At 52.2% G+C, this 14,401-nt stretch overlaps 1 protein-coding gene across 1 annotated transcript in view; it reads right to left on the bottom strand.

Moving 5' to 3' along the window:
- MADD (MAP kinase activating death domain) overlaps window positions 1-14,401 on the bottom strand; it is a 69,844-nt gene that overhangs the window by 28,861 nt on the left and 26,582 nt on the right. The window contains 12 exon segments of the mRNA XM_075567480.1: window positions 1,183-1,284; window positions 2,003-2,151; window positions 2,895-3,154; window positions 4,223-4,416; window positions 4,496-4,599; window positions 5,557-5,713; window positions 5,791-6,026; window positions 8,167-8,339; window positions 10,380-10,460; window positions 10,550-10,663; window positions 13,427-13,558; window positions 13,815-14,118. Of these exon segments, the coding sequence (XP_075423595.1) occupies window positions 1,183-1,284; window positions 2,003-2,151; window positions 2,895-3,154; window positions 4,223-4,416; window positions 4,496-4,599; window positions 5,557-5,713; window positions 5,791-6,026; window positions 8,167-8,339; window positions 10,380-10,460; window positions 10,550-10,663; window positions 13,427-13,558; window positions 13,815-14,118 (2,006 nt within the window).

The following is a 14,401-nucleotide window of genomic DNA, read 5'->3' on the forward strand; positions in this document are numbered from 1 at the left end:
CCCTGCAATCTGATTGGCTCCTATCTGTGCGCCTAAGGTACGGACTGTAGATAAGATAATCATGCGTCCTGCAGTCTGCTGCCTCCTACGTGTGTAATTGAAGAGTAAAACACACAAAACAGAAATGAACCCCTACAATCTCACTGGCTCCTGCGTTAGACGCACACAAGACATGAATAAGTAATAAGGCCTGTGATCAGATTGGCTCTTGTTACAATACTGCAAGGCTAGGAATAAGGTGTGCAGTCCGATTGGCTTGTGTTAAAATATTGCAAGGCTAGGAATTAGGCCTGTATCATTTAGATTGTGGACCAGCTGGGGAAATGCTGAATCAGATTGTCATTTAAAAAGGCCGTCTGTGATTGGTAACGTTCTGTGTAAGCACATACGACACACTGCACCCACTTCCATAAGCGTCATTCTGGGTCAAACAACACAGGTGTATACCCTATCTCAGTTACACTCATTTCACATATACGCAGGGGTATCCGAACTCAAGCACCCCTAAAAGATCAGGTATTAAGGATACCCCAGCATCAGCACAGGTGGCTCAATCAAAGACTGAGCGTCTGATTGAGCCACCTGAGCTGAAGCAGGGGCTGATTGAGCCACCTGTACTGAAGCCGGAATACCATTAAAACCCGACCTGTTTGTGGCATTTGATGACTGAATTTGGCCACACCTGACATAGAACATCCAATTAGACAGCCACTTCCCAATGTATATACCTCACTGTAAGCGCACACACGCACGCACAGGCAAAGTTACACTCATTGAACAGAGTATTCAAGGCCGTAACTGACCTTTAACCACTACTAAAGTTAAAGGGCATCAAGACGTTTCCCACCTCTCCTGCCACTTCCTGCTGAAGGTGACCTTTGACCTCAACATGCAGCAAAGGGAACGCCAAACACAGAGATGTCAGTGACCACAATGTCTCCCCTCCCCCCCATAAAACAAGGAGTGAGAAATGGGCACAATGGATCCAATAATGGAGGATGAAAAAAAAACCCCGCTACACACAAAAAGCTGCCCCCTCATTCCGATGGGATACGTACCTGTCCCGCTACGCAAGGTGTCCCATCTACTCTTAGCCACTACTGCACTTGGGGGACTTACCTTTAAAGCTGGGGGAAATGTATCCCTCCCTATACTGCTCTCCTACCTGCAGGGAGCACTTACCTTTCAAGCTGGGGAAGGGGGTCCCCTTATCACGGCCGCTCTTGGTGGGAAGCGTCAAGCCCGACAAACTGAAAGTGCTGCTGTGACTTTTGTACAGGTTACCTGCAAGTTACAACCAAGTCACAAAAACCCAAACGCCTGGGGTGAGAGTGAGTCACAAAAATAACAGCTGTTGGATATATATGAACAGCATACATTTCCGTACCGCACAGCTGACAGTCTACACAAGGTGAAATCTGCACTCACATACATGCTTCTTCTTTTCAACTATGCTGCTACATTTATCCCCTAGGGCGTGGGTGCTCAACTCCAGCCCTCAAGGGCCACCAACAGGTCAGGTTTTCAGGATATCCCTGCTTCAGCACAGGTGGCTTAATCAGTCCCTGCTTCAGCATAGGTGGCTCAATCCGTCCCTGCTCCCGCACAAGTGATTCAATCAGTGCCTGCTTCAGCACAGGTGGCTCAATCAGTGGCTCAGTCGAAGACTGAGCCACTGATTGTGTCACCTGGGCTGAAGCTGGGATATTGTGAAAACTTAACCTGTTGGGGGAGGGGGGTGGTCACACACACACATACTGAATGTGCTCACAGGGTTCAGGTGGAATTGTAGATGGGGCCAAAGGCTACTTAGTACTTCAGGAACAAACAGGGATGTGACAAATAAGGAAGTTTATTCTGAAACCAAGCAGAAGTGCTCAGGCCAGGCTTTCCCGAGGATACATGTCTGAGGAAGAGCCAGTTTGTGAGTCAAAACGTTGACCTGGCGGCACTTGAACTTCATTCCTGCTCTTTTCTAGTGTGGACAAAGCTGAACACTTACTGGCAAAAGACATGATGCCCCCGAAGCCTTCGTTGTTGCTGCTGTTGTTGGACACGGTAGAAGTGGGGGAGCTGCCTCGAGAGTCCGTCTCCGCGTCAGAGTCACTCGCCAGTTTCAGGCTGTTGGGGCGGAGCAGAGGCTTCTGGGAGCTAAAACATCGAGGGGGGGGGGGCGGGGATGAAGTCACTGGCAGAAAGGAAAGCGGAACGTAATGGCGAGATCCAGTCCTTAGAGGAGGTTTGGGAATAGTCTCCTGCTTGGGATTCAGCAGGCGTGTTCGATTTACTCTCAAACACTAGGGCTCTTTTAGGATTTCTGGTCCAGGTCCCAAGCAGGGTTATACTTTCTGTACGGTTATATATGGTTTCCATCAGGCACAGATGGAGAGATGAGAAAGGTTGCGACATGGGACAAAAACGGTGATAACAAATATATTGTGATCGATAGGGCATCCACATAAGAAGGTATTTAGACTGCAAGTCCTTTGGGGTAGGGGTTCTTTTCCCTAATGTTTGCTTTTATGTCTAAAGCGCTTATTCGCATTATTTCTCCTTATTTTGCTATGTGTATTACTGCTGTAAAGCGCTACGTACATTGAAGGCGCTATACACAAAGATACACATACAGACAGTCCTCGCTATCCAACGAATGGCATATCCAACGCTTTACAATGCAACCCTAAGGGCCGTTATCCGATGCCAGAATGCGTTATCCAACGCTCACCGCCACTGATTAACATGGGACTCACTTTACAACGGTTTCACTATCCAACGCTACTCCCAGAACGGATTCTGTTGGATAACCGAGGACTGCCTGTACATACTGGTGAGGGGTGAAATGTAGGGAGGTCAGTCATATTGGGAGGAGGGGGACAGGGACAAGTTGCTCTCACCGGGCCCCATTGACGGTCAGGTTAAACATGGGGGTGTAGGTCTCCTCCCGCTCCTCGCTGTCGTCCTCTGGGGGAAATCCGTACTGTGGCTCGAAGTATGGGTTATCGTACTCGCGCCTGCGCGTTTCGCCACCCCCCAGCGATCCCTCGCTCTCACGCCGCTCCATGGCTAGCCGGGTGAACGTGGGAGCCAGCGCAGGGAGATGGTTCTGTAATCCCCCCATCGCCTTCTCCTCTGGCTCCGTGGAGTCAGCCGATTCCTGTCGGACCAATGAAGCAGAACCTCTCACCATGGAGCCACAACACCCCGGCTCATGCTGCTCACTGCACTAACTCTGATACGCCCTAAAGAAGCAGCAACTCCATTTTTGCAGGGTGTGAACCAGCTCTGGAACCCCTGCCCCCCACCTCCTCCCTCCCTGTTCCCCAGATACTCAGCGGTGAAGTTACCGGGTTTAAACATCTCCCTCAGGGAAAACAAAATGGCTGCCAAATATCAGGCTGATAGGAACTGCAGCATCATCGTTTGTGGCGGCCATTTAAATCCCTTTTAAAAACCAGGAAATAATACCTGTAACTTCACCATTAAGTATCTCATGAACTGGGGGGTCCCCGAAGCTGAAAATAGTGGGGTTCAGCGCCCCTCCCCCCCATCCCCGCGTTCCAATTCAGTTTAAAAAAAATGGAGGTTAGTTAGGGTGGATTTCTCCTTTAACCCCATTGATGTTAACTCCGACCCCCCTGCACATGACCCTGAGCAGAGCTATGATTGGGCTGCTGCTGGCACAGGGAGGACACGTCCTGCCATGCTGCTCCCTCTCTCCGTGTTAGCTCCGCCCCTCCTGCACATGACCCTGAGCAGAGCTATGATTGGGCTGCTGCTGGCACAGGGAGGACACGTCCTGCCATGCTGCTCCCTCTCACCGTGTTAGCTCCGCCCCTCCTGCACATGACCCTGAGCAGAGCTATGATTGGGCTGCTGCTGGCACAGGGAGGACACGTCCTGCCATGCTGCTCCCTCTCACCGTGTTAGCTCCGCCCCTCCTGCACATGACCCTGAGCAGAGCTATGATTGGGCTGCTGCTGGCACAGGGAGGACACGTCCTGCCATGTTGCTCCCTCTCACCGTGTTAGCTCCGCCCCTCCTGCACATGACCCTGAGCAGAGCTATGATTGGGCTGCTGCTGGCACAGGGAGGACACGTCCTGCCATGCTGCTCCCTCTCTCCGTGTTAGCTCCGCCCCTCCTGCACATGACCCTGAGCAGAGCTATGATTGGGCTGCTGCTGGCACAGGGAGGACACGTCCTGCCATGCTGCTCCCGCTCACCGTGTTAGCTCCGTGAATGACGGTGCTGGGACTGCTGCTGGCCGTGGTGCTGGACCCCGACCGGGGCTGGTTATTGTCCTGGGAGTTCTCACTGTCGGGAGCCGTCTCCTCCAGGTCTCCCGAGTACTCCTGGAAGTCATCAAACTCCACCTCGCTGGCATCTCCCAGAGCCGCGTGCGTCAGCGGGTCAACGTCTGTGGGGGACACGGGGCGTCACATACAGAATTTCCTCACACCCCCCCACCTCAATACCTCCCACAGGGAGATACTTACTTGGGGTGTCCCCGTTAATGTCACACTTCATCATTTCACTGACAAAGTCTCCGAGGGACGAATAGGAGGAGCTGGAGTCGTCGTATTCCACACTGTCACTGCCACTGTAAAGGAGACGGGCATCAAAACAGGCCGCACCCCTCGCAGGAGGAAGCTACCTGGGTCTGTGACGTTACATAGTAGACGAGGTTGAAAAAACACATGTGTCCATCAAGTTCAACTGATGCTAAATTTAGAGAACAGATACTTTATCCTATATCTATACTTACTTATGGTTCCAGAGGAAGGCAAACAAAACCCCAGTGACATATCATCCAATGCGATCTCATAAGGGGAAAATGTATTTTCCCTCCTGACTCCAAATAATGGCAATCGGATTACTCCCTGGATCAACATCCTTCCCATGTTTACTTATTTGGTATATCCCTGTATTCCTTTCCTTTCTAAAAAGATGTCCAACCTTTTTTTTTGAACAAATCTATTGTATCTGCCATCGGAGTCTCCATAGGTAATGAATCCCACATAATTTCTTTTGCCTCCTAACGTATCATAGAGGCTGGAATGCATTGGAATTCTCTGCTAATTCTTCTGGCTTCTGCAGCAGCACAAACCTGCTCTCTCTTCCTTTTTTATTGCTCCACCTGTGTTAGAGGTGCGCCAGGTGAGGGCGAGGAGCGCCAGGTGAGGGCGAGGAGCGCCAGGTGAGGGCGAGGTGCGCGCGAGAGAGGGGGCGAGGTGCGCGCGAGAGAGGGGGCGAGGTGCGCGTGAGAGAAGGGGCGAGGTGCGCGTGAGAGAGGGGGCGAGGTGCGCGCGCGAGAGAGGGCGAGGTGCGCGCGCGAGAGAGAGGGCGAGGTGCGCGCTAGAGAGAAAGGAGAGGTGCGCGCGAGAGAGGGGGAGAGGTGCGCGCGAGAGAGGGGGCGAGGTGGGCGCGAGAGAGGGGGCGAGGTGGGCGCGAGAGGGCTAGGTGGGCGCGAGAGAGAGGGGGTGAGGTGCGTGAGACAGGTCATCGGGAAGGATGAAAGGAGAAAGAGTAGAGCCGAGTGACAGATCAGGCTCATTACCTGTCATCAGTGGGCTCAGAATCACTGTCCCTCTCAGCTGGGACACTCAGCGCTTCAGCGAGCTGCGAGTTGGCGTCGTACACACGGTAGTGAATGGGCTGCAGCTGGTGAGCGTACCACTTGGGTTTATCTCCAATCAGAGCCGGGTCAAACATGTCTGCAGAGAGAGAGAGAGAGAGTCAGGGAGCAGAAACACAGCAGTCACGGGAGAGCAGGAGGAGGGGAGAGACTTACTGTTATGGATCCTCTGGAAGGCAAAGTTGGTGGGGTTCAGAGACCACTCCCCAAAGTACTCCACAGCCTGCGTCTTGGAAAGCTTCTCAGAGAAGGAACTAGACTTGGGGCGTGAAGCCAGGAAGGAGGACGACTGGAACGCGACCACGGGTCGGGGGAAGAGGCGCAGGGTGCGCGTGTGCAGCTGGAAACCATGCAACATGTTTGGGGAGTTGAAGAAGCGTACCATGGCTACCCTGCAAGGGGGATATGAGAGAAGTCAGGACGGTGGAGGAGGAGGGATCGCAAAGCAGAGAGCGAGCAAGACAGAGCGGAGAGAAAGACAGAGAGAGGGAGGTGACAAAGAGGGAGGTGCGAGAGAGAGCAGAGAAAGACAGAGAGAGGGAGATGCAAGAGAGAGAGAAGAGAGAGAAGAGAAAAGAGAGAAGAGGAAGAGAGAGGAGAGAAGAGAGAGGAGAGAACGACAGAGAGAAGGAGGTGCAAGAAATAATAGCCCAGAAATGAGAACGTGAGTGGAAGAGAGTTTAGGAGAGAGATGAAACGATTATAGCAAGAGAAAACAAAGTCAAGCTAGCAGGGGCAAAGCTATAGTCCGGGCAGCAAATCCGATCGCGCAGCAAATCCGATCGCGCAGCAAATCCGATCGCGCATGCGCAGTAGAAAAATAAAAATAAACGATCAGACTCTTGCCACTTCTGGTTTTCATATAATAGGAAGTTAATTACCCCACCGCCCCCTTTTTGTCAGGACAAAATTAAAATTTTGTTTGCCACCTGTTTTTTTATTTTTTTGATCCAAGTTAACATTTTTTTAATATTAAAAAAAAAAAAAAAAACCTAAAGAAGCAATTTAATATGTTATCAATTTCCTTCCATACGCTTTACGGTATCACCCAACACTTATTGATTTTCCCCCCACAAGAATTAAGGCGGCACTTTCTGCGAAGGCGTCTTAGCCTGGAGAATAAGTAACAATGCTGCTAAACTCTAACATGGATCCTGACATTGACCAGCAGGCATAGCTGGGAGGTTCGACGTTCGCTTAGCCGGCAAGTGACTAGAATTGGCAAATGTCAGGCTGCAGTTTCCTCAACGGCAGATTGTCATGGACCAATTCATGCAATCCTGTGTGCACAGGTTTCTCGCTACAGATCGTCGGAGAGAACCCGTAGGTCGGAGCACTCGCGGCCACAAGTGCGCGGCAATGCATGCAAATTATTAAGAGTTCCCGAAAGAGAGTGGAAGCAGTTGGCACTCACGTCGACGTAAAGAGACGGCATGTTCTGCATTCAAGGCTCAAATGTAGATCCTTAAAAAAAAATCCAGTTTCGTCCATGCAAGTGCTGACTGCTTCTATATGCTCTCCAGGTCGCCACAGTCAGGCTCAGAAAGTCCTGCTTTTGCAGCTTTCAGCCTGTTTAAACTCTGCTCAATTACCGCTACAAAAATGAGAGCCAGAAGACCAGGGCTTTCTCAGCCTGTCCGTCCAGCTGATGCCCTCTACATCAGGAGAATACAACACTATACAAAGCTTCCTGCTCATCCCAATTAGTCTGTGAATGAGTGTATCTGTATGTAACAGTCAGCTGCTTTAGGTTAGTTTAAGTCTCCATTTCCTTCCATGTCAAATCTGCTCTCCCTTTCAGACCCTTCAGCGACCCCCTCATCTATTACAACCAAGCCAGGCCTACTGTCCGCGTGGAAGGCAAATGCTGATCGTGCATGCGCAGTTGAAAAAGAAAATAAAAATGCACAGTAGGCAAGTGCCGGGGGGAAAAAAGCCGATCGCACATGCGCAGTAGCAAGTACCGGGGGGAAAAAAGCCGATCGCACATGCGCAGTAGGCAAGTACCGGGGGGAAAAGCCAATAGCGCATGCGCAGTAAGCAAGTGTCGGGGGGAAAAAAGACGATCGCGCATGCGCAGTAGGCAAGTACCGGGGGGAAAAGCCAATAGCGCATGCGCAGTAAGCAAGTGTCGGCGGGAAAAAAGACGATCGCGCATGCGCATTAGGCAAATACCGGGGGGGGCGGTAGAAGCCGATCGCACATGCGCAGTAGCAAGTACCGGGGGGGGGGAAAGCCAATAGCGCATGCGCAGTAGGCAAGTGCCGGGGGAAAAAAGACGATCGCGCATGCGCATTAGGCAAATACCGGGGGGGGGTGGGGGGGGGGGAAAGCCGATCGCACATGTGCAGTAGCAAGTACCGGGGGGAAAAAAAGCCAATAGCGCATGCGCAGTAGGCAAGTGCCGAGGGGGAAAAAAAGCCGATCACGCTTGCGCAGTAGGCAAGTGCCAGGGGAAAAAAGCCGGTCGCGTGTGATAATGTATGTATACTGTTTTTTGTTGTATGAACGTATTGCAGGCCCCTCTCTCACCGTGTTGCCACGTCTACGGAATCCACATCGTTGCCATATATGAGGGGGTTGAACTCTGTGGAGGGTGTGCCCTGTGCATCGCCGGGCGCTCGGAGCAGCGTGGCCTCTGACCCCTCGTGGAATCGGTCCAGGTTAAGAATGGGCTGGGTGTTCAGACTCATGCTGGCCAAGGCCTGGATGGAGGAGACAGATGTCAGCACAGCTACTCCTCACTAACAACCCTCACCTCTATGTAAACACAGCTCAACCCCGTTATAACGCTGTGCTTGGGGTCCAAAGAATCAAATCGCGCTATAAGCGGATCGCGTTAGAAATAATGTACAATTGTATGCATTGTACAATAAAGTATTTAAGATACGAATAAGTGTTGTAAAGTATTCATAAAAAATTAAAATTGGGAGCCACGCTTGCATCGCGTTGTCAGCAGATTTGCGTTGTAACGGGGTTGAGCTGTATACCCCTCCCAAAAAAATAAACCCCACACATTCACAAGTTCTTCCAGATATGTAATCAGCCGTCAGCACACACACACACTGCGCAGTCTCACACACACACTGCGCAGTCACACACACACTGCGCAGTCACACACACACACACTGTGCAGTCACACACACACACTGCGCAGTCACACACACACACACTGCGCAGTCACACACACACTGCGCAGTCACACACACACAAATAAGGAACAAAGAGGAGACAAGCAAGGAACAGAACAAGATTCAGGAAATGTGCGCGAGAGAGCGCGAGAGAGAGCGAGAGAGCGAGAGCGAGAGCGAGAGCGAGCGAGAGCGAGAGCGAGCGCGAGAGAGAGCGAGAGCGCGAGAGAGAGCGAGAGCGCGAGAGAGAGAGAGAGAGCGAGAGCGCGAGAGAGAGAGAGAGAGCGAGAGCGCGAGAGAGAGCGAGAGCGCGAGAGAGAGCGAGAGAGAGCGCGAGAGAGCGCGAGAGAGAGCGAGAGAGAGCGCGAGAGAGAGCGAGAGCGCGAGAGAGAGCGAGAGCGCGAGAGAGAGCGAGAGCGCGCGAGAGCACGAGCGCGAGCGCGAGAGAGAGCGCGAGCGCGAGAGAGAGCGCGAAATATAAATATGGAGGAAAAGAGAAAGAACCTAAAAATGTAATTTCAAATAAAGGATGAGAGATGCAAACACAGAAACACACGAGGAACACAAACACAGAAACACACGAGGAACACAAACACAGAAACACACGAGGAACACAAACACAGAAACACACGAGGAACACAAACACTCATTATCCCTCATCACACCCAGACACGCACAGCCCTGCAGGGCATGCTCACATCCGTGTGCGCACACTATAAAGGAGGAGTGAATACACTCGCCCGCCACTATAGTGACACAGGACACACAAAGATGCAGCATGGCAGTGGCAGGAAGGTGTCACGGTGCATCTTTGCGAGTTGGAAACCAGTAATGATCCCGCAAATGAGAAGGACGGCAGGAACCTTGTTATCTGACGCGAGAAGGCGCTGCTGCGTGATCACGGACATGCTGTGCAGACACTGAGAGGACGTCACATGACAACATCAGCGGCCAATCAGAGACAAGACCGACACATAAGCACAAAGAGACAGATGGAGGAAAAAAATTACCAATCACAGAGCACAAGATGAGAAATGAGAGAGATGAGAGAGATGGGAGAGAGAAAGATGAGAGAGGGGGAGATAGAGGTGATGGGGGGGAGAGGGAGGTGGGGGATGGTAAGAGGTGAGGGGGGGGAAGAGAGGTTAGAGGGGGAAGAGAAGTGAGAGGGGGGAGAAGAGAGGTAAGAGGGGGTAAGAGAGAGGTGAGAGCAGGGAGAGGAAGAGAGGTGAGAGCAGGGGGAGAGAGAGGTGAGAGCAGGGGGAGAGAGAGGTGAGAGCAGGGGGTGAGGGACGTGAGAGGGGAGTAAGAGAGAGAGGTGAGAGCAGGGGGAGAGAGAGAGAGGTGAGAGAGGGGGGAGAGAGAAAGAGCGAGAGAAATAGGAGAGAGAGCAAGAGAAAGAGAGAGGGGGGGGAAAAAAGGGAGAGTAGAGGTAGAGAGAGAGGAGCCGGGAGAAGAAGGAAGGAAGCCAAGAAAAGTAAGGAGGAGAGAGAGTGGAATGAGGGGGTGCATCCTAATCGAACCCAAAGTAAATACACTACGGTAGTTACAAAGCCACCCTTATGTCCCTCTGAGCTTCAACACGAGGCTCAGCAACAGATGCTCAGCACTCACCTGTTTAAGGTGCTTCTTCAGTTCTGAGGCTTCTGGTTCTGGCAGCACAGGTAACACCTCTGCATTGGTGGGAGTGATAACCTGTCAGGAGACAAGACCAGAGGGTCTCACACACACTGTTACCCATCAGGACAAGTAGGACCGGACAGGCCGACAAGATCAGTACTCGCCTTATTGGTATCCAGATCCACCAGCCACACGTCATCCGGCATCCTAAAGTCCGATTTGTAGAGGAAAAAGCTGGCAGGGACCCCAATGATGTACGGAGTAGGGGCTAAAAGCAGCTGCATGAGAGAGAAGAGAGGAGGAGGGGGGGTGAGCTTTTATCCTTTTGGCAAAAGTGAGCAGAGTATGAGGGCAAAAGTGCCAGGCGTTAGATATACAGAACCCAAATCCGCAACCCACGCCTGTCCTGCTCCGGTAATCATGGATGTACCATGGACAAAGATACTCTGCGGAGGCCATGTGTCATACTCGCAGGTATCACACGCTCAGAAGTCATGTAATGCACACACGTCTCACCTGCTCTGCGGAGGCCATGTGTCATACTCGCAGGTATCACACGCTCAGAAGTCATGTAATTCACACGCGTCTCACCTGCTCTGCGGAGGCCATGTGTCATACTCGCAGGTATCACACGCTCAGAAGTCATGTAATTCACACGCGTCTCACCTGCTCTGCGGAGGCCATGTGTCATACTCGCAGGTATCACACGCTCAGAAGTCATGTAATTCACACGCGTCTCACCTGCTCTGCGGAGGCCATGTGTCATACTCGCAGGTATCACACGCTCAGAAGTCATGTAATTCACACGCGTCTCACCTGCTCTGCGGAGGCCATGTGTCATACTCCCAGGTATCACACGCTCAGAAGTCATGTAATGCACACGCGTCTCACCTGCTCTGCGGAGGCCATGTGTCATACTCACAGGTATCACACGCTCAGAAGTCATGTAATGCACACGCGTCTCACCTGCTCTGCGGAGGCAATGGGTCATACTCACAGGTATCACACGCTCAGAAGTCATGTAATGCACACGCGTCTCACCTGCTCTGCGGAGGCCATGTGTCATACTCACAGGTATCACACGCTCAGAAGTCATGTAATGCACACGCGTCTCACCTGCTCTGCGGAGGCAATGGGTCATACTCACAGGTATCACACGCTCAGAAGTCATGTAATGCACACGCGTCTCACCTGCTGTGCGGAGGCCATGTGTCATACACACAGGTATCACACGCTCAGAAGTCATGTAATGCACACGCGTCTCACCTGCTGTGCGGAGGCCATGTGTCATACACACAGGTATCACACGCTCAGAAGTCATGTAATTCACACGCGTCTCACCTGCTCTGCGGAGGCCATGTGTCATACTCGCAGGTATCACACGCTCAGAAGTCATGTAATGCACACACGTCTCACCTGCTCTGCGGAGGCCATGTGTCATACTCGCAGGTATCACACGCTCAGAAGTCATGTAATTCACACGCGTCTCACCTGCTCTGCGGAGGCCATGTGTCATACTCGCAGGTATCACACGCTCAGAAGTCATGTAATTCACACGCGTCTCACCTGCTCTGCGGAGGCCATGTGTCATACTCGCAGGTATCACACGCTCAGAAGTCATGTAATTCACACGCGTCTCACCTGCTCTGCGGAGGCCATGTGTCATACTCGCAGGTATCACACGCTCAGAAGTCATGTAATTCACACGCGTCTCACCTGCTCTGCGGAGGCCATGTGTCATACTCCCAGGTATCACACGCTCAGAAGTCATGTAATGCACACGCGTCTCACCTGCTCTGCGGAGGCCATGTGTCATACTCACAGGTATCACACGCTCAGAAGTCATGTAATGCACACGCGTCTCACCTGCTCTGCGGAGGCAATGGGTCATACTCACAGGTATCACACGCTCAGAAGTCATGTAATGCACACGCGTCTCACCTGCTCTGCGGAGGCCATGTGTCATACTCACAGGTATCACACGCTCAGAAGTCATGTAATGCACACGCGTCTCACCTGCTCTGCGGAGGCAATGGGTCATACTCACAGGTATCACACGCTCAGAAGTCATGTAATGCACACGCGTCTCACCTGCTGTGCGGAGGCCATGTGTCATACACACAGGTATCACACGCTCAGAAGTCATGTAATGCACACGCGTCTCACCTGCTGTGCGGAGGCCATGTGTCATACACACAGGTATCACACGCTCAGAAGTCATGTAATGCACACGCGTCTCACCTGCTCTGCGGAGGCCATGTGTCATACACACAGGTATCACACGCTCAGAAGTCATGTAATGCACACGCGTCTCACCTGCTGTGCGGAGGCCATGTGTCATACACACAGGTATCACACGCTCAGAAGTCATGTAATGCACACGCGTCTCATCTGCTCTGCGGAGGCCATGTGTCATACACACAGGTATCACACGATCAGAAGTCATGTAATGCACACGAGTCTCACCTGCTCTGCGGAGGCCATGTGTTATACACACAGGTATCACACGCGTCTCACCTGCTCTGCGGAGGCCATGTGTCATACACACAGGTACCACACGCTCAGAAGTCATGTAATGCACACGCGTCTCACCTGCTGTGCGGAGGCCATGTGTCATACTCACAGGTATCACACGCTCAGAAGTCATGTAATGCACACGCGTCTCACCTGCTGTGCGGAGGCCATGTGTCATACACACAGGTATCACACGCTCAGAAGTCATGTAATGCACACGCGTCTCACCTGCTCTGCGGAGGCCATGTGTCATACACACAGGCATCACACGCTCAGAAGTCATGTAATGCACACGCGTCTCACCTGCTCTGCGGAGGCCATGTGTCATACACACAGGTATCACACGCTCAGAAGTCATGTAATGCACACGCGTCTCATCTGCTCTGCGGAGGCCATGTGTCATACACACAGGTACCACACGCTCAGAAGTCATGTAATGCACATGCGTCTCACCTGCTGTGCGGAGGCCATGTGTCATACTCACAGGTATCACACGCTCAGAAGTCATGTATGCACACGCGTCTCACCTGCTCTGCGGAGGCCATGCATGTGGGCAGCAGCGGGATGACGGGAAACATGTACTCCAGCGGGTAAATCATGGACACAAACGCCATGACAGACATAGAAAGAGCGTTGTAATCCCGGGACTGCAGCACCACCTGCAACACACAGTGTCTCACTGAATATACACAGCAAGTCACCAGAGTATACGCAGAGCCTGCACCCAGACATGTGCAACTGGTTATTTAAACACACATACCAATTGCTGTATACATAAAACATGTTGTTTGGACACACATAGGTAGCACATACAGTCTGCGTGACATGCAAAGCCCCTCAATATGTCACTGAGAAATGGGACATCTACGTGTCACTTGGAGAACAGTTTTTCCCGGGGGCCCCCTCCTCCTCTACCTTGTGCTCCAGCATGATACAGGACAGGACCTTCAGACAGGCCTCCACGCCCAGCAGCTCCAGGGGTAAGTGCAGGGGGAAATCCACCAGGGAGAACCGGGAAGGGTCGGGAAGAGCAAAGGTCAAGGGGGGCTGCAGCTCCAGTGGTAGGACCTCCACGTCCACCCGCTTTTGTCCCGGGGCCGGGGTAGGAGAGCGCAGCAGGCGGTAGATCCAGGCCTCAATCTCGCGCAGGTCGTGCAGTAGAACGTTGGACTTCTCCTCCAGCTGCAGGGAACCGGTGAAGAGTCTCCATATAGTGTCCCTGGGTAGAGACACGGGCAGGACTGAGTCACTGGGCCAGCAGCATCTCCTGCGCTTGTCTCTTACCTCCCACTGTACTATGTTGGCACCTTCCAAATAAATGCCAACAGTAACAATAATAATTGTAATAAGACACAGTCTTCCTATCCTGTAAGACAGAGGTGTGCAAACTTTTTTGTCTGCACCCCCACAAGCCACCGGAGACAAGGTAAGAGACTTAGAGGCCTTGCGCGCTCCCCAGCATTTCATTTCAATGTTGTGGGGAAAAACGTGGGGCCTCTGTA

The sequence above is a fragment of the Ascaphus truei genome, chromosome 12 (genome assembly GCF_040206685.1).
Source record: "Ascaphus truei isolate aAscTru1 chromosome 12, aAscTru1.hap1, whole genome shotgun sequence".
NCBI lineage: Eukaryota > Metazoa > Chordata > Amphibia > Anura > Ascaphidae > Ascaphus > Ascaphus truei.